This window comes from Protopterus annectens, chromosome 1.part1 (genome assembly GCF_019279795.1).
Source record: "Protopterus annectens isolate FY-2018-M chromosome 1.part1, PAN1.0, whole genome shotgun sequence".
Lineage (NCBI taxonomy): Eukaryota > Metazoa > Chordata > Ceratodontiformes > Protopteridae > Protopterus > Protopterus annectens.
In genome coordinates this window covers 501,153,058-501,180,474 of record NC_056726.1, presented here as the reverse complement: position 1 = coordinate 501,180,474, position 27,417 = coordinate 501,153,058, and the positions used below count along the sequence as shown (strand labels likewise).

Genomic DNA, 27,417 nt, shown 5'->3' with positions numbered 1-27,417 from the left:
TTTCTCCAGCATTAAAATCTACAAAGGCATGTATTGTTAGAGGGTAAGTTTTTATTACCTGCAAAGGACTATTTAACTGCCTACTTCTAGGCAGGCTTAACGCTTTAAGAATGCTGTCTTCCTTCTGTGATACAGGCATCATTAATACTGAACTGGTGAGGAGGCTTTGCATCTATAGAAAAAAAGTTGTACATATACATATGTAAAGCTTAATTACTTTTAATGTTTACATTTAACAGTATGGTAGGAAAACAATAACTAACTGAAAAGACAACATGGCCAGTGAGGAAACACGCAACAAATAGATAAATTAGCAAGCAAACATGCCCAATTATCTCACCAAGACTGTTACCACCTCCTGATCACACAAAGCATGATATTTTTATCTTCCTTGAGCATCTAACCTGGAAAGCCATATTTTGCAGCTGCAGTTCCATTCAGCAACTAGATTCCAGACATTTGGAAAATGTACATAACAATAAGGATTTTGCTATCTTTGTTGATTAATTTAGTGAAGTTTTCTCCCTGCTTACACTGGCTAGGTCTGACTACCCACCAAATCACTACAGTCACTTGTCTGACATGACTCTTCTAATTCAGTTTTCCCACACATATAAAGTTTAATTTTTTTATTAAGTACTACCTTTTTATTTAGCTTAATTGCCATGCCTAGCCACATGGCAGGCATTCATCAGTTCCATTTTTGCTGTACTTGCATAGGAATAGAACTGTATGCTGCATACTGACTAGTGGAGTGCAAACAGAATAACAAAACATATACACTGAATTAAAGTGAAACTTTTCAATGTCAATAGCTGAATCAGGAGACAGGGACAGGACTGCTGAAAATCTATTTAGTGCTTGGTCTCTTTACATTCCATGAATGTATATACCCTGCATTCCTGGTGAAATGTCTTCGTCACCACTTGGAGAAATGTGCCATTCTTCCAGACAGCCAGAGTGATTCATGCCCTTATCAGCATTCTGGCAATGAAGGTGTTTCTACAAATGACCCTAAAGCTTGACTGGGCAATAGCATGGTACAGTACATGTATAAGGAAGGCTATTTCATTCAAGGCTTGGAGAACAGAATACAAGCCCTGGGGATTACTCCATGATTTGCTGCTGTCCTCTGTGGGCAGCATGGCATTGTGTGACCTAAACTTGCTGCCCCCACTCCCCCCAAGACAGGTATATCAATCCTTTCTAAGCTCTAGGTCAACGGAACCAGTTACAGCTGCAAAAATATATGTTGGTATACATTCTATACACTTATGGAGGACATCTATACATCAGGCTGTTAACATAAGTTTCCAAAAATACAATGCATCCTTTTTAAATTGTATTACTCAAGTTAGCACTATTACAAACAAACAAAATACTATGGCAGCCAGATGGCCCTCCCACAACAGAATTACAAGGAGCTCTTTATCAGTCCATCACCACCAATACCACAGTCCAGTCCATTAGACTGGGGATATGATACTGCCATCTCTTCCACAGTTCTGCCCCATAAGATCTTTGACAGAAAACTCCACAAAATCTAAGAAATTAAGAACTTCATTTGAAAAAAGTCTCAGAAAGCTGACCAAATCTCAGCCCTTCCTTAAAAAGAAGTGACTAGTCATATGAGGACAGGAATGTTGTGAGGATGTAGTGCTATAACAGGCACACTGTATAACTATCTCATATTTCCCAAGGCAATTCTGCTCAAGAAGTAACACAAACAAAGCAAGACTGGTGGAACACAAACACCCTGCAATTACATGTATAGCATGGATAATTGCTAGGTAAATTATACAGTGTTGATCAAAAGGTAACCAAAACAAAACTGGTCTGCTGGAGCACAGAAAGAACCAATGACTATATGTATGGCAGATCTGATTGTGAGAGAAACTTCAAAAGAGTCTACTGAGGTAGACTGAAGGGGTTGTGTGACAGCAGGTGTACATGATTAGGATGACATCAACTGCACCTTTCTGGGTTCTGTTAGTTGATTACTGGCATATACTGACCTAATATTATATCAAATAAAAGTGAAGCATGTAATAAGAACAGAAAGCATGTGACAGACAAAGAAAATTGCAGCAGTGTACACATTTTTCTTCTGTGATCAACAGTCTTGGTTGTCTTGCCAAGAAGGCTTTACTGAGGTGCCAGACCATCTTATAATGCTTGTAACATCTAGCTACTAATGTAAATGGATGGCAATCCAAACTAAGCCTACAATGAGAAGCACTTGTCAGCCCAAACTGGCTTTACCTACTTGTGTACAATATTCTAAGTATTCTTTACTGCTGATATAATGACTGGACATAGGAAAGGATATTTTGGGGGTGGGGACACCTTCCACTTATTTACAGAATTGCTAACTATAACACATATGCAGCTACTACGTCACTTAAACAACAAACAGACCTCTATGGTGGGCAAAAGGTATGACATCCACAATTAATAATCCCAGCCCGTCATAATTCTCAATTTCCAGCTTCCAAGCTTGGGACATGCATGCCTCTAGGTGGTGCATGCCATAATGTGACATACCTGCCTAGGACAGCATATCATATCATATCTGACTCCAAAGTTCCATTGTATGACCACCATACACTGAGAAAACATTAACAGAGCAAGAGACGTTCTGCAATAGATAACTGATACGGAGAATTCCAACAGTAAGGATTAAATCTCCTTGACAGATTAAAGCAACATGACAGCCAAAAGTAAAAAGCTCAGAAGGACAAGTCATAAAGCACCAAGGTGGCAGAGGAGGTCTAACTTTTGGAATTTAGGTTCAGGTTGTAATGAGTAATGAATTCATGGCAGTTAGGCAGCAATGATTAAAGTTATGAACTGCTAATGAATTTCACTCTGTACCGTTAAGTCTGATTGACCTGTTTCCACTTGTCTACTGTGTAATAAGTAATGTCTTTTAACCAGACAAGAGTCATCACACACTGTCCCACTTTACTTCCGAGAGGAAGCGCTTATGACATGCTTAGATTAATTTGCTTTACAAGTAAGCCATTAGCAATGGTGTGACTCAGTAGCATGTGACTGACAAGCAACTGTCCACAGTGGAGTCATTTCTGAAACAAACAGGATGCAGCCATAACTCTAGTGGAATGACTTTTGGCAGTAAACTTTTCTAGCAGACAGACACCCAATGACAAAAGAAAATGCAGTTAATTCAGTTATAAAGGGTTTGCTAAGGCATTGCAAGTTCTCCATACCTAAATAAAAGGAGACAAACAGTCAACCAGGGATCCTGGTGTTTATTATTAAAATTGCAATGACAAATGCTTTTCTTTGTAGGCTGGAGCACTGTTTATAAATTCTCCCATTTCTATATTTCCTATAGGTGTGTTTTTACTACTGCCACTGATAGTTTTGAAATTTTGGTAGGTGTCATCTTCTCTCCACTCGTGGACTCAATCTGATTAAAGGCAGTAGAGTCTCAGAAGTTGTTAGCCATCATTTTTTTCTTTTTCTGTGAAGTAAGAAAAACATAAAAAGTCTAATGGGGCTTACCATCATTCTCATGGGCTGGCTGACACTGATGTATTTACTGCAGACAAGAAAAGAGAGCCCTGTTTTAACTAGAAGAATGGAGAACTGGCCTACTTGGTACAAGTAAAAAACAAAAAGGTAGTTTGACATGTTTTTGGATATAGATCTTGTTTGTAGTGCAACAATAAATAACCTGTAGTTAAATATTATGGCAAAGGGTCTGTGCTTTCTTCCACTTGACTACAGTTAAGAAAAAAAGGCTTTACTATGTTGCAGTAGTGGTAAATTAACATCCAACTTAAACTAAGGTCACAGTAATTAAGGCCCTATTCAAAGTGAGTTACTTTACCTGCTACCACTAAATTTATAGAAGCTGATTTTTTGGAGGGAAAGGGCATTAAATAGCAAAATGAAAACAATCTGAAGTCAACTGTCTATACATTTGTATGTTCTGATGTTCTGCAGGTAATTTACGTGGATTGGGGAAGGTTACCTGAAGGGAGTTACTATTTATAATTGTTGCTTTTTACATTTGTATTAATAAGCATGTCTGCGTTTCACTGTACTGTGACCATTGCCAAAATAAGTCATTGAGTAACATCCTTTAAAAATGATTCCGCTGACTTCCATTCATTGTGCACCTGAAAGCTTTACACCATGGTAAGGGAATGTATTCTACATAAACAGTAACTGTTAAGCTCAGTGCTGTTTTGCTGCAAGATTAACAGTTTGTCACTTCTTTTATGTTATACTAAGATCTCATCCTTTTACTTGTGGGAACAAAACATGCAGAATTATATTCGGCACAAATCTGAGGTTTAAGGGAAAGTAGGAATTCAGCAATTTATGCAATGCTGGAATGAATGACAGTTACTATAAGGAAGTAATGAAAATGTTATTATGGCCATTATTTAAAATACAAAGATTTAATAAAGATGTTTAAAAAATGTTACTTCTTAGAAAGTCTTTGTACATAGGCAAATCTGTTTCTTACTGTATCTGGACACTTGTCAGAACAAGTCAGTAATGTCCTTTAAAATAGATTCTGCTGCCATCCACTTAGTATGCAAGTTAATATGTACATATCTGTGACTCACTGTACTAGGAGGTTTGCCAGATCAAGTCAGGTGGTAATATCTTTTAAAACTCATTTTGTTATCCTACAGTCACTGTGCAACTGAAAATGTGTTACTCTCTCTCTCTCTCTTTCGGCTTTTCCCCGTTAGGGGTCACCACAGTGGATCACCTTGTCCACTCATGATTGAAAACCAAAAGGGAATACACTTTATATCAACTGCAACTGCCTACTTCACAGTGTTATTTTCTGCCAGATGAACAGTTACAAAGTTTCCCTTTAAGAAAATTTCATATCATTCAAATTAAAGTGTCATACACTTTTTGGTCTGAAAATTACTGCTTTTTGGAAGGTTTGTGTACATGCGCTGTATCAGGGCACTCATCCGAACGAGCCAGCTAAAAATTATCTTGCTGCTCTATGTTCTTCTGCAACTGAAAACCTGTTAATGTGGTACTGGAAAGCAAGAAGGAATGTATTAGGTGGAACTGCTCACCTTGCAGTGCTGCTTTTTTGCCAGATGTACAGTTGTGCGGCTTTTATGCATCACCTGGACAAACAGCAGAAGGATAAAAGCCACTGTAAAGTCTGTTACAAATTATCACATTAATATGAAGGGTGTTGGCTGTGGATTTTGTAATCTTTATACTTAAAAATGTGTCTTCCATGACAATGGTTGCTGTTAACACAGTAAAACTAGTTTACACACCATTTTTTTTAAGTCACTGGCCTTCAAGTATATGTTAACTCCCCTCCTTGAAGTAAGACAGGGCACAAGACTCTTCCTCACCTCTGTTCTCAGCCCACTTAAAGAAAACATGGAAATAAACAGACTTAAGAACATTTGAAACCACTTTCTGGAGGAAAACAGAGATAGTCCTAAGGTATCCCATCTTTAAGAAAGACCACATAAGGTTCACTAAATATAAGGAAAGCTTCTTTATATAGAAGTCTATCTTTTATAGAAGAATCTGTAAAAATCTGTTAAATTTTTTCTAAAATAGTTTCTTGTAAACCCATTGAAGATCCCTGATGTGCTGTCTGGAAATGTGCTGCCACTGAACTAGATTCTTTAACATTTTCAATATCACAAATATGCTCTAATAATCTAACTTTAAATGCCCTTTTAGACTGCCCAATATAGAACTTATCACAGGGGCACTTTAGGGCATACATAATACCCCCAGTACCCTATTTAAAATGGCCCTTAACTCTAAACTTAAGCCTATTAATACTATCAAAACTAGTTACAATATATTTACAGGCCTTGCACCTCCCACAAACCTGTACAGCTAAACTAAAAGTCATACCATACACATTTATGGGGGCATAATAAATTTCCCTTTCACTGGGAAATTTTTTAAACTTCTACCCAATTTATAAGAGATTTTCAGTCTATACGATAACCATTGTTCCAAAAAAAGCCACCAACTCATTGGAATACACACGGCAAAACAACACTTTAATGAAAAATAGTAAAAATATATAAAACATGTGAGCGCTTTCACAGAGTCCTCTCTGCTCCCTCAGACATACTAAGTAACTGCTGCTCTTGTTTAAATAATGATACATCTGTGTCAAATCCAATCAGTTGACAGTATCTTGAAATAAAAATTAAAAAGACACACTATATAAACAATCAAATCATAAAAATAGTGGACTAAAAATGTATGTAAAAAAACTGTAAAAGCTTGCTCTATAAAGTTAGATAGTGTTAAAACTGTAGGATATATGTATAGATGTTAAAAAAATGTGACTGAACATAATAATCAATGTTTCAAAGCCCTGTTCCTGAGAAAAGGTTTCAGTGAAACCCTACTATTTAGTCCAGGTGGTCTGTCAGTCTGAAATCTAATTATCCATTCTTGTTCTGAGGCTTCGGTCTTATTGTTCATGTTCCCACCTCTTTTATTTTCTTGTATAATGTGTAACACTAGAAATTTGAAGGTGCGTGTGGCTCCCTCCTTTATAACAAGCATCGCTAATGCACTTGTCCTAGCAATTCTGGGATTGATTTATTCATTGATGTGTGTGAAAAACAACTAAGGAATGTGCTCAGTAATGAAGCTACTAATGTTTTTTATAATTTATCTAAATGTGAACAGCATTTAAACAACAGCAGCAGTTACTGTAGTATGTCTGAGGAAGCAGAGAGGACTCTGTGAAAGCGCTCACATGTTTTATATATTTTTACTATTTTTTATTAAAGTGTTGTTTTGCCGTGTATATTCCAACGAGTTGGTGGCTTTTTTGGAACATTATACTTTTATCGTTGGTTACTTTATCCAGATTCAGGGGATTTGTGTTTGATATCCGGTAACCATGACTGAAAATAGGCTTCTATATAAAGAAGGCTTGTATATATTGAAATTTGATACTTTGGTACCTAAAGGAATAAATGCTGAACTTAATTGGAGAGTTACTTTAAGTGTTTATTTTAATTTACATTTTAATTGTGTAATTGGGTGTGTTATAAACAGTGAGTGTGTCATTTGGTGTTTATCTTCCTTGAAGGCATTTCAGCCGAGATGTCAGAGAGAGAGAGAGAGAGAGAGAGAGAGAGAGAGAGAGAGAGAGAGAGAGAGAGAGGGAGAGAGAGAGAATAAAGACTTCAGCAGTTTGTGGTGGTCACTGGTCTGTGGTTTTTGTTATATTTTTTTTCTTTTGTGGTTTTTATTTCACTGAAGATAAGGGCCTGCAAGCAGAGAAGATTTCCACCTAAAATCATCTTCCAAGGGATGAATTTTACAGAAGTAGATCCAGCTGAAATGAAAGGAATTTAAGCAAGTCTGCCCATCATAATGTTCTTCAAATGTGCACTGCAATGGACAACTCTAATGACCTGCTTAACCAACTAGTGCTGAGCTGGACTTCAGCCTTCAACAAGGTCTAAGTACAGAGGGGCCAGGGACATTTCATTCTGTTTACTTACTGGTACCTTTGTTAGGTACAAATGTTTTTCAGGAAGACCAAGGAATAATCAAAAACAGAAAACATGTATCAGTTAACAACTACAATAATGATATTGCACAAGCTGTATCTGCAAGACTGGGTTAAGAACACAGTTATTGTTTGAGGAGATTTATAGACTTACACACATCTTCAGAAAATACTAATCCCAGCAAATAACAGTTTATGATTTTAGTTTTACAATACAATAGAAACTTCACAATGATATGGACTGTCCACATATATGAATACAGCTGCAGCAAATAAACAATTCTTAATACTGTCAGGCACCCTGTTATTATGATGCATTCTAAGTTTAAAAAAAAAAAGTTATGCACTTACCATAATTTTCCATCTGTGTTGTCCATTTTCATTCTTTTGCAACTGAGGGGTTCGGAGCCGACACTCTGATTTGATTTGTCTGCTTCTACCGGATCACTGGATCCAACACTCCCGAGCTCCTCCCTTTACCCATAATACTCTGCCAACCTAACCTACCTCAGATCAAGTTAGCTGCCCCTAGGCATAAAGGGATACCCTAATACATTAATTTATAATGGCAGAAAAGAGAAAGGAAAAAGGAAGCTGGAACTCAAACAAGGAACAGAGGTCCCTGTACAACTCTAACATCTCTCCAGAAGCAAAGGATGGGGGCAAGTGGGCGGGAATTTGAAGAATGAAACTGGACAACACAGATGGAATGTTACGGTGAGTACATGTGATGTTGTCCTTTTCCTTCATTCCTAAACTGATGGGACAGAGCCCCCAGCTACTGTAAGTTTGGGAGGCCCTCATGGAAAGATATTCCAGAGTACTGCTGAGCCAAAGACTGCTCTGTTCCTGGAAATCAAACCTAATTGTAATGAGCAATAAAAGTGTAAGAACTAGTTCAAGCTGCAGCAGCACAAATTTCTTCTAAGGAGGCCCTTGACCAAAAGGCTGAAGAAACTGCCATAGACCTCGTGGAATGAGCTCGAGGAAGCTTGGACAAGGATACACCTTTTTTTTTTTTACCATAAACAAAGGAGATGCATTCAGTTAACTATTTGGTCAATGTAACTTTGGATACCGGTTTGCCCAATAAGTTAGGAGAAAAGGAAAAACAACTGATTAGATTTCCTGAAGTCTTTGGTTATATGGAGATAAAAGTGAAACTGTCTATGTACATCCACAAGGTGGATCATATACTCCCCCTTATTTGAAAAGTTAGGAAACAAAACTGGTAGATTAATGACCCGGTTTATGTTGGACTCCGTAGCTAGCTTAAGCAAAAAAGATAGATTTGTTCGCAAGAATACCCTGTTTTTGTAAAAAATCAGGTAAGGAGGTTTAGAAGACAGAGCCTAGAGTTCAGATACTCAACTAGCTGATGTGATGGCAACCAGAAAAATAGTTTTCCAACACAAAAAAATTAAGATCTGCTTTGGCAGAAGGTTCAAAGCGAGATTGTGACAAGGCTTGAAGCATGACAGTTAAAATCCCAGGAAGGTTTAAGATCCTTTAATTGTGGTATAAGTAAAAAGGCTCCCTTGAGAAAGGCCTTTTGCATAGTCTAGAACAGGCTAAGGTAGGGCTATTTTCGCCCAAGTGGAAATTAGAAATGGCAGCCAACTGAACTTTAATAGTTGAAAAGCTAGCTCCCACATTGAAAACTGAAGCTAATTATAGGATAGATGGCACCAGTGCTGAAAGGGGATCCAAATCCTTGCTAAGGGCCCAGAAAATATTTTTTTTCCATTTATTCTTGTAAATCCTTCTAGTAGAAGCTTTTTGAAAAGAACAAGATATGACAGACAGGAGAGGGCAGTCTGGGCTGTTTAGCAAACAATGGAATTGGAAAAACTATGAAGTTAGTTTGAGGCCTGTTAAGTCTGGATAAGTCATACCCATCAGGTGAGAAAGAAAGTCTAGAGTGGGATCCAGTATCCAAGGTGGATGCAGAAGGTGAGGCCAGGGGAAGGGGAACCAAATCTGACAAGGCCTTAATGGTACAATGAGGGTAACTGTGCTTTTCAACCAGAATGCTTTCTGTAAAAATTTGGGAAGCAGAAGTAACAGTGGGTAAGTGTAAAATAGACAGGAGGGCCAATCACTAAATAGAGCATCTCTCAGTGACTCTCCTATTGGAGGGATCAGGGCAAAGAACCTGCAGTTGTTGTTAAGGGAAGAGGTGAAAAGATCGCAGCACGGCTGGCCGCACTGATGAAAAATCCTTGCCGCCACTTTGACACTGAGAGGTCACTTGTGAGGCATCAGAATGGACCTGTTTAGTTTGTCCGCAATCATGTTGGATTTCCCCAAAATCTGCATTGCTATTAGAAAGCAACCTGAAGAGATCACCCATTGCCACACTCTCATTACTTCTCAACAAAGTGCTTAAGATCTGGTTCCTTCTGGCTACATTCATTTTACTGCTTACCTAAAATTCACAATGCTTTAGATAATTTAACAGGCTGCCAGATAGTGTCTCCTTGCAAATATTTTCTCCACAATATTGGAGTTTTCTTAAAAGAATATCTTTTTGCTTATTTAAGAAAATTTCATCATATATTAGGGACACTAAAGATTTTTTTGATAAGATTTCTGAGTTGAAATGGGAGACTGACATGTACTGGGTGAAGTCAGATGACAAAAGATTATATACTAACATCCAGCACTCACATAGTATTCAGCCTCTGTATTATTTTTTAGGAGATAGCCCCTTTCTAACTATATTATAGACATTGTTCAGTTTTGTCTTAAAAATATTTTTTTAAATTTTTAATAAGATTTTTCATCAGATTCAGGGTATGGCAATGGAGGCACCTTTTGCCCCTATGTATGCCAATATTACTATGGCTATGCTTGAGTTAGAATATTTACATCAACAAACATTTTTTTAAACACTATGTAGTTGGTTATTTTCATTATATTGATGATCTGATTTTTATATTATGGGGGGGTGTTATAATTTGGTGCCTAATTTTGTTCAGGAATTACAAAAGAATAGATTCAAGTTAATTTTTAAAGGTCTCCAATACGGTAAAAAGGTGTCTTTTTAGGTCTTAATATAGTGGGTTTAGATGGAGGAAGTGTTTTTTTACTTCTGTTCATAGAAAGCTGGGTGGTGAAGGGGGTTTGTATTTACATGGAAAGAGCTGTCATCCCCCTCATCTTGTTTCCTCACTACCATATGGGGAGTTTTTACATCTTAGTAAACTTTGTAATCTGGAACATGTTTTTTTTTAAAAGGAAGCCCAACAGACTGTGGAGATGTTTGTTAGCAGGGGTTATAACAGAGAGACAGTTATAGATTCCCTTGATAAAGTTGTGAGGCAATGTAAGAGTATTTAAGTTACTTGAAGTTAAAAGAAACACATGTTGGGTAAACAAAAGGGAATAACCTCTTGGTCATGATAACACTGATATCTCTGCATACACTGGACATCATTTTTCCTGTGTTTTGGATAGTGATGTACATAGTGGTAAAAATACAAAAAGGGATATTAATTTTGTTACCACTCACGGTGTCCTTAATGAGCAAATTGTTGAACTTTTGAAATATTATTGATAATGATGTTGTTGTTGTTTTGTCTTTCGGCTTTTCCCGGTTAGGGGTCGCCACAGCAGAACTCCGGTCCGCTAATGATTGACAGTAGATTTTTACGTGCCGAGTCGCCAGCCCTGATGCACAACCTTCAACGAAGGTATGCCCATTCACGCGTATCTCCACACAGAAGATGCTTTAGCTGAAAATCGAACAGGACAACGTCTTACTGTGAGGCGACAACGCTACCGCAACACCACCACTGCAGTTTTGTTTAAAAATAGGGAATTGTCCAACTTGATAAATTCTGCTCCTTGTATTTCTTACAAAAGAGGCCACAGTTTGGCTGCTATGGTAGTTCATAGCAATTTTATATTTCCAGTTAGTGGTCCTTTTAAACATGTTTTCTTTAAAAAAGGTACTTTTCAGTGTGGTGTTCAATATGCAATCAAGTTGTAAACTGATTTTCTAAGATGAATAATGTTAAATTTAATCCAATTATGAAATTTACGTGCAATATTGAGGGCATAATTTATGTTCTAAAGTGTCCATGTAATGTGTTTTATGTGGGGGAAAGACAGAGGGCATTCAAGATTAGGTTTCAAGAACACTTACACATTAGAGACATTAAAAAAGGATGTTCGGAAAGCTCTCTGGCTACGCACTTTATATTACATCACCAAGATACTTCAACTTTATTAAAAGCTTGTGATTTGGAACAAGTTGTGATGAAACTGGGTGAACATACTACCCTTAAAGATAAAATATTATATAAGGAAGCTCTTTATAACTTGAAATTTAACACTAATACCTAGGGGTTAAATAATGAATGTAACTGGAAGTATCTTATATGGCTGAGTATATATTGTGTGATTTTGCAGTGTTTATTTTACTCCTTGAAGGCAACTGAACTAAGGCACTAGAGGTGATTAAAGCATTTATTCGTATCTAGGTATGTGGCTTTTGTTATTTCCTAAGATCTGGTTATTCCCTGCTTGTTGATATATCAGACCACTAATAAACTGTTTGAATGACAATTGTCCCAGATAGGAGAGTGTCGTGAAAGGCCTGCAACACTAGAAAGACTGCTCTCATTTCCAAGACACTGACATGCATCTTGGCCTCTTTGGGGGACCACAAACCTTGGACTGTCGCTCCCAAATAGCACCCCCTACCCCAGTTGGGAGGCATCCATGGTCATTGCGGCCATGGGCTGGGGAAGAACAAATGGATGGCCTTCAGAGTGCTTGTTTGAATGAATTCAGTGAATCCAGGAAAGAAAATATATTTTGCATGCTTGTGTGGTCTTAACTGGAGATGTTAACAGATGTTGAAGAATGGACCACTGGAATGAAAGTATCCAATGCAGGACTTGCATGTGAAACATGGCTAGAGGACTGGGGGTGACAGTCACCGTCATGGATTCCAAGGCTTATAATTTTAATCAAGCTGGAACAGAAGTGTTCTGTATCACTTTCTTGATCTCAGCATCCATATTCTATTAGAGGTAGGAGAGGCTATCTCACAGACTGTGTCCAGGTGAGCACCAATGAACTCCAGACTCTGGGTAGGCGTGTGCGTGTGCTGTGATTTGCTGTAAATGGCCAGGACTCCTAGAAGACTGCACAACTGGAGCAAGTACTTCCTTGCTTGTACAAGATGACACCTGGTTGGGGTAGTTAGGAGCCAGTGATTTAGGTATGGAAACATTTGGATTCCCAGCAGTCTCAAGTGAGCTGCTATCACTGCCATGCATTTAGTGAACACTCTGGGGGCTGTGGTGAAAAAGGACAACGCTCTAAACTGGTAATGACTGGAGCCCAGCTGGAGCAGCTGCTCATTTTATAGGTTCATAGGTAGGTACTAAGCTATTGGCCCTAGGGCCTATATAAGCCTAGCCAAACGGTACCCTGGCTTTTGCCACCCAAGCAAATTATTTGCCCCTGTCAAGCAGAGCCACAGAAGTGATCCCTGGGGTGAATTTCCTATCTCCCATCCAATCATCAAGATTTTTCTTGAAGAGTGCTAATGAGGAGGTTTGTTTGATATAGATAGGTAGTTTGTTCAAGAGTATGGGAAGTCTGAGACAGGAATCTATCCCTCCAGCATGTTCTGTTTATTGTGGTGACAAGGTTTAGGTCCCTAGAGTGTGTAGCTTGGAGGGATTGGTATTTCTTTACATGGAGCATGTCCAACAGCTCTGGGTATGACATAGCTTTGTATGTTAGGCAGAGATCGCCTCTGAGTAGGCGATAAGCGACAGAGTAAAGCTGGAGTTTTTTTAGACTGTCTGCGTAGGGCATCTGTTTGAGGCTGGTAATCTTCTTTGTGAGGTATTTCTGTGGCCTTTCCAGTTGTTGTAGATGTCTTGTGAGGTACATACAAAAAGAGGTGTTGTACTCTATAATGGGTCTAATGAGTGATGAGTAGAGGGGAACAATGACCTTTTTTTTCCTGGATGAGAAACCTTTTGTGATGAGGTGTGCCACGTAGAAGGAATTCCTGACTACTGTAGTGATGTGATCATCAAAGGAGAGACTACTGACAACCTGTGTCCCAAGGTCTGTTTATCATACTTTCGGTGTTAAGTAGACTTCTGCCTATGTGGTAGTTTATGGGTACAGAGATTTTACCAAAAGGGATGACAATGCACTTTTCTGCATTGAACTTGAGGCCATGACTTTGACACCAGGCATCTGTCTCAGTGAGGCCCCTTTGTAGAATATCCACATCGTTAGGAGATTTGATTATGGCTCCCAGTTTGCAATTATAACACACATCCTGAAGATCTAGCAAGCACATCCAATCGTCTTTTCACAGCAGATGTAAAATGGACTGAACCATGACCATCCGAAACTTTGAATATTGTATGAACTGATTTAATTTGCTGAGATCCAGAAATGGTCTCAAACCTCCTGTCTTTCTTGGCACAAAGAAGAATCTTGCGTAAATTTTGGGCGTCTATATTACAATATCAAAGCTTTAGTCAACTGAATAACTAAAGCTCGATCTTGTAATATCGACAGCTAAACTTGTCAAACAGACGATTCAACCAAGGGAAGCACTTCCCTTGGCTGAATCAAAAAAAAAAAAAAACTTTACATTCGAAATAAAATGGGGGAGCTATGCCCCCCACACCCCCCTACCTAAATATACCAACTCCGAGATCGCTCCAAATTGGAGAAACGGGCATACTCCACAGAACGGCCTGGGTTAAATCGGCAGTTTGACAATTTACGGTTTCGATATTACAAGTTCGAGCTTTACTTATTCGATTAAGTAAAGCTTCGATCATGTAATACAGAACCAGTTTCAGATCCTCTATGGTCTGTGGGAACCACTTGGATGACTCTTTTTCTAGCAGCTTTTTTATCTACAGAGTCACTGCTTCCCTCTGACTGGGTGGAACTGGGATCTTTTTCACATAGGTAAGGGGGGGCAGGGAAAATGGTATAATATAAGCTTTGGGTATGATTCTCTGCACCCAGGAATCTTTTGTTATAGATAGCCAGGCTTTCCGGTGCAGAGACAAATGCCCCGTCTCCAGCGGGGAACAGCTGGGGTCCCTTTCAGGAGCACTGATAGGGATTATCCAAGAAGGAATCCATGAAGCTTTGGTTCTACTGGGGAACTCTGCCATGAGATCTTCCATTCAAGTTCCTTCCTCTGCCTTTGAGGGAACTATCCACATGCGAGTCTTGAAAAAGGACCCTGGGAACTTCTAAACCACATTTTTCTACCTCCTCACTGATTCTTCGAGAAAGGTCTTTGAGGGGTTGAAAAACATACACCCACAGGCACCCTCTTGCTCACATCTGGAAAGAGAGTCCTTTACTTTGGGGATGAACAAGGAAGATCCATAAAAAGAAGCATTGATGAACAAAGACTTAAAGGGCTCTGCAAAATCACACAGTCGCATTCAGGCATGTCTACTAATGACTATGCCTGAACCCACCATCCGTGAAGTACCTTCCACTGCATGGGAGATCAACCTCATGAATGTGGTTGAAGCAGACTGGAGGGTGGCCAGTAATTTCCATCCTCGGCAGACATGGACCCAGAAAGAGATTTGGCAAGTTCCTTGGTCAAATCTCTCTAACCTCGCAAAATGTGCCAGGTAATTTAGTGACCTGAGGGCAAAGGTCACAGATGTGTACATGTGCTTTCCAAATCTGTCCTAAGCCCAGGACCCTCTGTTATAGGGATTTTTTTATTTTATTTTTTTTATTTTTTATGTAACATTTGTTGACCGGGAATGTCCGACTAGGTTCCACAGAGCCTATTTTCAGCGGAGGCCCGGGGAGAAATGCTCCAGATGGATAGATTAACTCTGTTCTGCCAGTTATTTCCTAGTTGCTGCAGTCACAACCATAGCATTGACTGGGACTCCCTTGCTCCAGTGTGCCCGGTCCATGTGGGCTAGAATTCTGTCTGGTCCTTTTGGAATTGGCTCTGCAGTATCTTGCTCCTTCCATGCTAGGTGAGAAACAAGATTTATAAGCTTGCCGGATGGGGGTCACCCAAGAAGTAGAAGGGTCAGACCTGAAAGCCTCCAGGAACACTGATTCTTTATGGAAGGGGGTGTTGGAGGGCCAACCGTCTTTTTGTTTTAGGAGCTCCTTCAGGTGGAGATCTGGATGACCCTTCCATCTCCTGAAAATCGTGTGGCCTCCATGACAGATTCATGAGGGATCTAGATGCCTCCTCTTACACATTCTCTTTTGAGGGACTTCCTCAGTAGAGTGTTCTGGAGAAGTAGCAGAAGAGATGACTATGTCGTGATGGACCGACTGGACACCAGTTCGGGCTGGCTGTCCCAGTGGATGGACAAGGCTCAGAGCACAGAACCAGGGGAGGCAAAGTGGTCTGATCCAAGGAGGGCAGGGATGTCCCTTCTCTAGACAAACAGAAAACCGTCTCTACAACCTCAAAGGCAGAATGCTTAGGGGACATGGACGTCGACAACAAAGGAGCCGGAAGTTCTTGAGCTGTCAGTTCTTGCAATCCCACCAGCTCTCCACTCAAGCAGGGAGCTGGATCTGAGCTGTACAGCACCGAGGCTGTAAGGGGAAAAGATATCTCCGAAAGCTTTGGAATCAATTTCAACCCCATGGACACAGCACCAACGATTTGGCTCTGAGCGTATTCCAGCTCTGAAAGGGTCTGAGCCAGTTGATAAAAGGAAATTACCAGAGTCGAAGAAAAGACCATCTTCGGATCTGATGAAGACACCCCCAGAGGTCTCAGATCGAAGTGCTCTGAAACAGTGGGTTGGATCACTGAAGGAAATACCAAGGGGAAGTAGACAAAGGACAGCTTGTGACACTGGTGGCAGTCGAAATCAGGAGTACCTTCTTTTTGATCTGCGTTCTGAGAAACTTCCTCATCATCCTATCTACATTGGCTTCTGATAAACTTCTGCAAGATCTAAGAGCTGATGTGGTGGATGGAGGTCTGGAGTGCCTACATAGAGATCCCTCCAGAAAAGGAGAAGGTAGCCGTGAAAAAAACTGCATCTAATAGGAATGGAGGTGTACAGATCCAAGGAGATCTTGGTTTTGAAATAGGCCGATCTGAGGTAGTCGGATCTGATGTCTTATGCATCTTAGCAACAGGATCCAATGAAGGAGCCAAACAGGAAGAACAGTCCAGAAACCTCTTACAGGACTCCTGTCCCCTGGTAGCGGATTCTGACCTACCCTTGTCAGATTTTTGACAGGAGTTTGAGCCCTGAAGAGAGAAGAGGGAGAAAGAGGAATGCCTCTCAAGATTAATTTATTTCTCCAGTCAGACAAAGGCTCTGCAGTTAAATCCAGAAGAGACTGAACAATCCACTTCCAAGTGCAAGAGGCCTAAACAATGCACACATTCCCTGTGAACATCTGAGTTGGGAAACTTATGCCCACAAGTACCACACTTTTAAAAATCCAGTTGACTTGTCAGCCACTATTGTCTAAGTACAGAAAGACCTAAAAACACTAAAGACAGAAAAGCTGTATTTTGGGGGGGGGGGGGTTAGCAAAGGAAAGAAACTACCAACAGTGGTAGAAAAGAAGTACTCAAAAGAGTGGTCACAAGGCAAAGGGTACCAACAATGTACTTTGCAAGTACAGAGGAATGGCAGCTAAAAGGAATACAGATACTAGCTAAAAGGACTAAGGGCGGAAGGTAGGAGTATTACAAAAAAAATAAAAAAGAAATCTGAGACAAAACTCACAACAAATGACTAAATAAAACTCCAAAGCTCAAGAGTGACAGGATCCGCATCTAAAGCTGAATGTTGGCAAAAGAGAGCTGAGGTATATTTAGTTGGTGGGGCATTATGGGTAAAGAGAGATGGAACTGAATTTTGGATCCAATGATCTGGTAGAAGCGGCCGAGTCGGATCAGAGTCTTGGATCCAAACCCATCAGTTGAGGAATGAATGAAAAGGACAACATCAGGTCAATTCTTAAGACTCTCAGGCAACTTATTATTATGACATAGTATATATTAACAATTCTTAATATTTACAGGCATCCTATTACTATGGCATAAATTGTACCCTTAAAATTCTTAGTTCTTTTAGGTACCCTATTATTACTATGCACTTTGTAAATAAAACTACCTGAGTACACACGCTGATAACAGTCATGAATCATGACAGTGGAATAACTGAGACACAAGTGAACAAGTCATTCAGGCGTCTAAGCTAGGTCAAGCCAACTTGCAAAATTCCAGATGAAGTGGCACAGGATAGCTCCCCACCCAAATGGGGAATCTCTCTTTCTTAGCAGAATATGTTGGATAAGTGGAAGATTTCTTGGTAGCTTCAAAACCCTCTGAAACTCCCAACAGAAGGTCTGTAAGAAGTATAATATCTAAATGAAAAGCCAAGTTCTAAGGTACAGCAAGCTGTTCCTCCAACTGAGGATCTTCCCTGACATGTACTGAGAAGGTTTTCCAAATTGTTAGAAACCACAGAACCTGAAAACACCCTTCCCAACCATCACAGTACAAAAATGAGTTTTAAACTTTATCCTCTCTTTTACAGCATGGAATGGGAAAATGAATCCATCAACTCCCCCTTGCCCTGTAAGACTGAGTGGAACAGCAAAAGGGCCATGATCTTTCAAGTTTCAAACAGGTCAGTCTACACAGTGACCCATCCCATGAATCATCTTAATCAAACGGGACACATGACTTTCATCTGCAGAAGAGGGATGAAGTTGCAACTCAGGAATTCTGTCAGTACATGCACTTCTAGCAGGATGTGAAAATCTGCCAGAGTGATGCCTCAGTCTAAAGTCCACCACCAAACCTTCAACATCTACTTGTAAAAGGGGGTACGAAAGATTGCCACCCTGTTTGTTCATTTACCAAAACAAAGTCCAGTTCTCTGAAGCAGGAAGGGTTGTGGTCCCAATTCTGCTTCCCAATCTTTTAGGGCAAAATCATTGCCCACAGTTCCAGATGTATCATGCAAAGCTCCTACATGCACACATTCTTGGTGCGGTCCATTCTCTGTGAACTAGGGAGAAGCTGAAATGACCTCCCCAATGCACTACCAAATAGTACATCGTCAGGACCTGCAATACATCATGCTGCTGGAAGAAGAGGTACACAATGACATTGGTGGGAACTGTCCACCATTCTTGGTGATGAGTCAACAGAATACAATGTTCAAAACACAGTGATGGCTTTGAAGCCCATGACATCTCATAGTCCATTCCAACACCAGAATCATTAAGTGTGTAAAAAGAATTGAAGATCATGGCCACCATGAAGTGTGAGAAAACTCAAGACTGGAATCATGTTTGTGCCTTCAACCATGCTGCAAAATCTACAGCTACCTGTGCCCTCTCCATATAAAAGAATGGCCACACTGAACTGTGCCCATTTCTGTCCCACATTATAAAGGACACCATGGGACTGCCCAAGAATGGGAGTTCCTAGACTTGGCTACCAAAACAGAGTCATCCAGGTAAGGGACTGCAAGAAATCAACACTCTTCAAGGACTCCCATCACCATAGCTAGCAGAAAAGATTAAATGAGAACATCTACTGATAAATTAAGCTTCTCCCATAAAACAACAAAATTGCCTGTGCAGTCTCTAGACAATGGTGGCCAAAATGCATCTATTACATCACTTATATGGTTCAAGCAACCCTGATACAGCAGGAGTTAAACCACCTGAAAAAAACAACATCTAGAGTGGAAGTACTTGTTGAAGTTGCTAAAGTCCAATATGAAAGAAAAACCTTCCATTCCGTTAAAAGTAAGGAAAATTTGGGAGATAATTTTCCTTCTTTACAGAAAGGCAATGGGTTTTATCAACTGATACTCTACAGAGTCAGGGCCTGTTCCAGAAGCTATGTAAAGTCTGTCTAGTCCCTCAGCATACAGCTTTCTGCACAGGTGAACCAAATCATTTTAAGATGCATCTGTCCATTATCAACATGTGCAATAAAATGGTCAGTGTGGCTATGATAACCAAACTTGAAAGAAACTCAAGAAAGTACAGTTGTGTACACCTACCATAAATGTAGATGTTCGAGTGTCTTCACTGTTGCAGTCATAACTGTAGGGTGCTCCTGCCGGCAGGCAGCCCGAGGTCGGCCAGAATCCCAAAGTCTGGGTCCGGCGTCGGCTGTATAAGCTAGTACCCTGACGTCAGTATGCTTTGGTACACAGCCCTCAGCCGACGCCATCTTCTCCAGCCTTTCTTGCCCTAGATGTCAGAAGTCCCCAACAAATCAAAAATGAATCCAACAAGGAAACACAAATACACCACAAAAAAAGAAAAGAGAGAAAAACAGAGGGGATAGGAGGGAGACCCGACTGCAACAGTGAAGACACTCGAACATCTACATTTATGGTAGGTGTACACAACTGTACTATGTTCTTCGTGTTTCACTGTTGCAGTCATAACTGTAGGGTGGAATCCCAAAGCAGTGTAAAAGGGAGGAGGCTTTAGATAGAAGAAGGAGGCAAGAATACCCTGCAAGACAGCAGAGGCAAAGCCTGCCCTGGACTTAGAAAACGGGGAGATTGTAGTGCTTGGAAAAAGTATGCACAGAACTCCAAGTGGCAGCTTCCAAGATATCCTTGGTAGGGACTCCTCTGAGGAAAGCTGTAGAAGTGGCAGCTGCTCTAGTAGAATGACTTCTAATGGTACCTGGAAACTGTTTCCCATGATGAGTGTAACAAAATCTGATTCCATAAGCAATCCATTTGGAAATAGTTTGTTTAGAAATAGGTTTTCCAAGAGAACTGGAGGCAAAAGAAACAAACAATTGATTAGACTTTCTGAAATCTTTAGTCTTGTCCAGGTAAAACGTAACTGTCTGTGCACATCTAATGAATGCAAAATCCTTTCCCCTTTATTTTGAGGATTTGGAAAGAAAGTAGGAAGGTGAATTGTCTGATTTAAAGCCACTTTCAAATCACCTTAGGCATGAAAGTAGGATTGGTCCTCAAGGATACTCTGTCCTGATGGAAAATAAGGTATGGTTCCACAGCCATGAGAGCTTGCAACTCTGAGACCCTTCTGGCAGAGGTCAATGCTAATAAAAGAACAGTCTTCCAGGATAAAAACTTAATATCTGAAGATGCAGCAGGCTCAAAAGGAGGCAAAGTAAGTTTTTCTAAAACATAATTAAGATCCCAGGCAGGGACAGGAGGGGTCCTTGGAGGCGCAAATTTTAGCCCCTCTCAAGAACTGCTTCACCAAAGGATGAGAAAAACAGGAGGATCAGAACTGAAATGCAGAGATAGCAGAAGCATGAATCTTAATGGAAGAAAAGGAAAGTCCTTTAGATAAAAGTTCCGAAGGTAAAGCAAAACAGAAGAGAGATCAGGTACCTGAGGATCCGAGCCTCGGTCCTGCATCCAAATACAAAACCTCTTCCATTTAGAGGCATAGGATTTCCTAGTGCTAGGCCGTCTAGCTTCCAAAAGAACATCCAAAACTTGTTTGGGAAGACTAGAGGAAATCAAATTCCTTTGAAGAGCCAAGCTGCCAGGCAAAGGGTCTTGAGATTGGAATGTAGTAACTGACCCTGATGCTGGGACAAAAGCGAAGGGTTCAGTGGGAGAATCCAAGGAGGCCCCGAGAACAGGAGCTTTAAAGTTGGATACCAAAACTGTCGAGGCCAATTTGGAGCAATCAAGATGAGGAACTTGGGCTTGTCCTGTTTTATCTTCAGTAATACCAGAGGCAGTAGAGGAAGAGGAGGGAAGGCATATGCTGAAAGGCTTCTCCAGCTGAAGGACAGGGCATCCACTCTCCAAGCTGTTTTGTAGAAGGACCTGGTGCAAAAGCGAGGCAGCTGATGATTGAGATGGGATGCAAACAGATCTATCTGGGGACATCCCCAAACTGCAGTAATCCTGTTGAATAAGTTGGTGTCTAGCATCCATTCGTGAGGATCTGAAATGTTTCTGCTCAGGCTGTCTGCTAAGAGATTCTGTTTCCCTGGAATGAATTGAGCCTGGAGATGTAGATTCAAATTTAGAGCTGTGTCCCATAAAACCATAGCTAGTCTGCAAAGGGGGTATGAATGAGAACCCCCCTGCTTGTTGATGTACCACATGACCGTGGTGTTGTCTGTGCAATTAGCAGAGGCCCTGGTTGTAAAAGGTTCTTGAAGGCTAGAAGGGCATTTTGAACTGCCAACATTTCCTTCAGATTGATGTGCCAGTGAAGATGGTCCTTTGTCCAGGTTCCCTGCTGGCAATTGTCTAGAAAGTGTGCTCCCCAAGAATAATCCGAGGCGTCCGTGGTTAGGATTTGAGTAGGTTGAGGAAGACGAAAAGGTTTTCCTTCGTTTAAAGTGCATGCCCTGGACCACCAGAGGAACTCCCTCTGAAGGCAGGGAATCAGAGGAATCAGAATATCCAGATTGTGGTAATGCTGTGACCATACACTTTTCAGATACCATTGAAGCTTTCTCATGTGAAGCCTTGCGTTTGGAATCAACAGAATGCAGGAAGCCATGTAGCCCAGAGCCTGCAGGAATTTCCTTGCAGTGAGCTGAGATAGAGTTGCCAAGGTGTTGAAAGTAGAAGCCAGCTGAGTTTGTTTTCTGGAGTGAGGAAGGCCCTTTGTAAGGTTGTATTTAAGAGGGCTCCCAAGAATACCATTTGTTGAGAAGGGATCAAATGTGACTTTTTTATGTTCACTGAGAATCCCAGTAGGAGGAGAAGACGTTGAACAAAGTCCAGATGTTGAAGCAGAAGATCTTTGCTGTCTGCCTGAATAAGGCAGTCGTCCAAATAGGGGTAAATCTGGATCCCCTGAAGTCTGCAGTAAGCCACTACTGGTGCCAGGCACTTGGTGAAGACTCTGGGCAGTAGATAAACCAAAGGGCAGAACAGAGAATTGAAAGTGCCTCGAACCTGCCTTGAACCTGAGGAATTTCCTGCGTTCTTGCCTGATGGGAATATGTAAATAGGCTTCCTTTAAGTCCAATGTCACCATCCAGGCGTCCTGAGAGAGCATTGGAATTAGCTGCTGCAGAGTAAGCATCTTGAATTTTGGAATTTCCAAAGGTGTTTAACACAGAAAGGTCCAGAATAGGTCTCCATGAGTTTTGTTTTCTGGGAACCAGAAACAGTCTTGAATAAAACCCTTTTCCCATTTCCGAGAGTGGAACAGGCTCTATGGCTCTCATGGCCAGAAGAGCATCCACTTGAGTTGAGGCCTCTGACCATTGATGTTTTGGCAGATCTGGCCAACCGTGAGCCCTTGGCAAAGTGTGAAAGTGGAATTTGTAACCTTTTAAAATCACGTCCAATACCCATCTGTCCTGGGTAATATGAGTCCAATTTCTGTAAAAAAGAGACAGTTTTCCTCCGAGAGGGCATCCAGGTGAAGGGGTCCTGAAGCCCAACCGAGAGTCATTGAGTTTGCTTTCTTTGCGATTGGGATCTGTCTTCTCCCCTTCTAGGTGAAGAAGCAGTCCATTGTCTAGATCTGTAAGAGGCCTGGCCTTGACCACGACCTCTGGAGCGCCTATATCTTCCCCTTTGAGGCCTGTCAGACGTGGGAAAGGACCAATTTTTAGAGGGCCAATTCCTGGAAAATCTAGGAGGCTGAACTTGCAAGAAATCTTTTAAAGTCTGCATAGACTTTGCCTTTTCTTCCATCTTTTTAATAACTTCCTCAGCCTTGGATCCAAAAAGAACATCATGTTGAACAGGGGCATCTAATAACTTAGCCTTAACCTGTTCAGGTAAACTTTGTTCACGAAGCCAGGCATGTCTCCTAATAACAGTACCAGAGGCAGCAGCCCTGCAAGAAGCATCCAAAGCATCAAAACCACAATGTAAGCTATGCTTGTTCACCTGTTCAGTAGCATGCAAAACATCCTGAAGTTCCTTATCCTCTGCACAAGCAGGAAGGGAAGCAAGCTTTTGCTTTAAAACAAACAAAAGAAATTGCTGATATTTAAACATATGAAACTGGCAATTTAAAGCCCTTACAGACAGGGTAGCAGAAGTATATACCTTTTTTCCCACCTGTCTAAAGCACGAGAATCCTTCTCAGAAGGAATAGGATTTTAGAAGTAGCAACCTTAGCAGCCTTAGAGCCCGAGAAATAGTTTCAGGATCCATGAAGGGTTTTTAAATAAAAATAAATGAGAGTCAGGAACCCTATAAAATCTATCAGGCTTAGAAGGAGCAGGAGGCATGGAATCAGGATTCAAATTAGCCTCAGAAAAAGCATCATCTACAATGTCCAAAACAGGAGGGATAGCTAAAGGCCTATGCTGAGGAAGAAGAAGAAATTCTCTAAGCCTCTTCTTGGAAGCAGAATACTCCTGTCCTTCCCAATGAAAATGTTCCCTCATCTCATGCAAGGTTTCCCCAAAAGAAAAATCCTCAGGCGGAGAGGCCGAGGGTAAAGAGTCCTCAGCATCCGAATCCTCATAAGGGGGAAAGGAATAGTCCTGAAACAGAAGATACAGAAGCCTGGTCAGAGGAATCCAGAGTAACATCCTGCCGAGGCCTTTTCTCAGGAGGGGGGTGAGAACCCCTAATCATTGTAAGCAAATCTTCAGCCATCCTCAATAATTGCTTTTGTGTCCTGGGAGTGGATTCAGAAGCAGCTTGAGCTGGAACTTTGTCTTTGCCTTTGAAATAGTGATGTGAGTAGGCCTGAAAACCCCCTCAGAAGCCGGTACCTGCACAGCGGTTCCGGACCCATCTGAAGGAGCGACGTCCGAAGGTCCTGCAGCAGTTAAAATAGTGGGCCTTGATGGCTCTCCATGGGAGTCCGTATCGGCCATCGGTTCAGAAGTGGCGGACAACAGGGGCTGCAAAAGCGCCTCACTGACGACAGCCGAACCGGACGCTGGCTCCAGCTGCAACGAGTCCTGTTTGGACCTCGGAGGCCTGTCTTTGCGCTTCTTTTGAACTCCGGTAGTGTCCGACGACATTCTATAATTGAAGCGTCTGCCAAAATAATTTAAAGCCCAATCGTACCTGCGCTTGATAGTACGAGAGTTGAACCTGGCACAGAACCGACAACAAGAAACGTCGTGGTCAGGGCCTAAGCAAGGTAGACAGTAAGAGTGGAAATCTTTATGAGGTATTTGTTTCCCACGCTATACAATTATTAACTTTTTCTGACATCGGAGGAACAAGAAAAGATTCTAACGGGTACTTAGCTTTGAGAAGAGAAGTAAGAACTTCGGACCGACAACAACCAAATACGCTGTTCGAAAATCGCCAACCAACGACTTGCGAGCTGCTTTCCACCGCACGGCAAGAAAGACTGGAGAAGATGGTGTCGGCTGAGGGCTATGTACCAAAGCGTACTGACGTCAGGGTACTAGCTTATACAGCCGACGCCGGACCCAGACTTTGGGATTCTGGCCGACCTCGGGCTGCCTGCCGGCAGGAGCACCCTACAGTTATGACTGCAACAGTGAAACACGAAGAACATCTGTCTTTACACAGGTGGTCCTACTGGCTTAGTCATGGATAACACTAATGTGCCAACCAAGTCATCGTTCTAGGAGACTCAGTAAGTGAAGCCAATGAAGGTAACACTTCCAGTAGCATGGGAGCTTTTTTAATTTAATTAGGAGATGGTTTATTATTGAAAAACTGGGATGAATGATAATAAGGAGTCAGGGTATCACCAAGACCCTCTGGTGCAGTCAGTGCCTACTTTATTTTCGGAAGGTACCTGACCAAATTCTGGGAAGCCTACTTAGGAGGGCACTGAGAACTGCCAACCTAAGCTCAATTTTACAGGAGGTGAGCCCAAGCCAAACCATGTAGCAGAGGAACAAACTTGAGACTGTTGCACTAGTCACAGCAGAAATTGTGGAGAGTCTTTTCCACAGTCTCCTTGATCCCAGGTTCAGGAAGGCCTGACTGTTTGTTCCAGTGTTAAGAACAGAAAATAAGACTGGAACTGGGAGAATTAGGACAGATGTGAAACCCAAAATAGCACTTACTAGTAATCATATTGGACATCATAAGAAGACATCAATAATCAGAAAAAAAATGTTTGGTCTATTCTCATCAGCCATATGGCTTCACAAACCAGGTCTTCAAAGGACCAAATGTGGAGTTTATCACATTACTATCATCATCATTATTATTATTACTGTCTTGTAATTCCAAATGCAAAAGAAACGTACAAGTAATAACCAAATAATGTTCATATCATCTTCTTACTGCAAATCCAAATCCTATCGGGTGGTACTCTTATTGACACAAGTTTCTCCCACAAAGATCTAATACTGTGGTGAGTAGACTTACACTGCTGTACAATCCTTCAAGAAGGACTCTAGTTTCAGCACTTACAACATACTGAAAAAAATCCATGAAGTAACTATAAGTTTACTACATGGAGGTGGGCACCTAGACAAGAGCACCTATGACAGTGCAATTCCAAAGTCTCTCTAACTTTAGACTGGACATTTAGCTTATACTGCATGGGTAAAATACAGCTGCATAAGTTCCACTTACCTGTAACAGTAGATGTTCGTGGAGCACACTGCCTTATTGGCATATGGGTAGTAGTGCTGATTACTCTCTTTCTGGCAGTCTCTCATAACTTCAGGCTCCTCCCTCTGCTTGTCTGCGGGTGTGAATGACCTATCAGCTGCTATAACAGGATAATCCTTCACAGCACAGACACTAGCCCACAGTTTGTTCTCAAGAGTCCAAAAGAAACAGCATATGGAAAAAGCAGGTTTTGCGAACACTCACTGTAACAAACCAAAGACAACACAGACACACACACACACACACACACACAAAACAAAAACTGCTAAACAAAAACAGCAGCAACCACCAACAAATAAACTATATCTATCCAAGTAAAGGGGGATGGTGGGAGGGTGATACCAGTAAGGCAGTGTGTTCTATGAACATCTACTCTTACAGGTACGTGGAATTTACACAACTGTAGTATGTTCAAACACACTGCCTCAGTGACATCTGGGTAGATTCCCAAAGCTTATCCAACCTGGGAGGAGGAAGGATAAGGTCCTGGAGCCCCTGGACAACGATCCTAGTGAAGCCTACTCTAGACCTTGGAAAGGCATCCAGTTTGTAGTGCTACATAAAGGTATGGACCAAAGACCAATTTGCCTGTAGAATACTTCAAGAGTCTAGCCCTTTTCAAAATGATACTGAGAAGGAACAGGCCCTAGTGGAGTGTGTATTTACCCTGCCTGGATTCACCTTGCCATGGTGGGCATAACAAAAATACACCATCAGAGGACAACCAATGTGCAACGGTTTGCTTAGAGACAGGTTGACCATTCTTTGCTCCATAGACCTTTCTTTGCTCCATAGAAGGAAATAAAAATCCTTTACGTCTTCCCAAAAGGCTTTTTTCTGTCAAGGTATTCCCTGAACTGCTGATGCACATCCAAGGTATGAAGAATCTTCTCTCCCAAATTCTTAGGTTCTGGGAAGAACACATGGAAGCTTGATGGACTGATTAAGGGTAAACTTGGAAACCCCTTTCAGCATGAAAGAAGGATTAGTGCCCAAAACAACCATATCTTTGTGAAAAATAAGGTAAGGGTGCCCCACCATGAGAGCTTAGAGCTCAGAAATCCTCCCTGCAGAGGTAAGAGCAGTAAGTAAAACAGTTTTCCACTTTATGAACTTAAGATCAACATGAGTTTCTGGTTCAAAAGGTAGCAAAGTCAATTTTTCTAAAACATAGTTAAAATCCCACATAGAAGGAATTTGCTTAGGAGGGGTTTTATACGCAACACTCCTTTCATAAACTGTTTTACCAAAAGAGATGAAGAAAGAGAGGGATCCCCGGCCGACAAGCAGAGATGGCCACTAAATGCACTTTGATGAAAGCATACGATAAGCCATTTTGAAGTAGATCACACA

The 27,417-nt window shown here is 41.1% G+C and overlaps 1 protein-coding gene across 3 annotated transcripts in view; it reads right to left on the bottom strand.

The window, feature by feature from the left end:
* Window positions 1–27,417, bottom strand: part of MYB (MYB proto-oncogene, transcription factor) — a 557,504-nt gene that overhangs the window by 58,098 nt on the left and 471,989 nt on the right. For all 3 annotated transcript variants that reach the window (XM_044076310.1, XM_044076317.1, XM_044076323.1), the window contains one exon: window positions 59–172. In XM_044076310.1, the coding sequence (XP_043932245.1) occupies window positions 59–172 (114 nt within the window). The remainder of the gene's footprint in view (window positions 1–58; window positions 173–27,417) is intronic.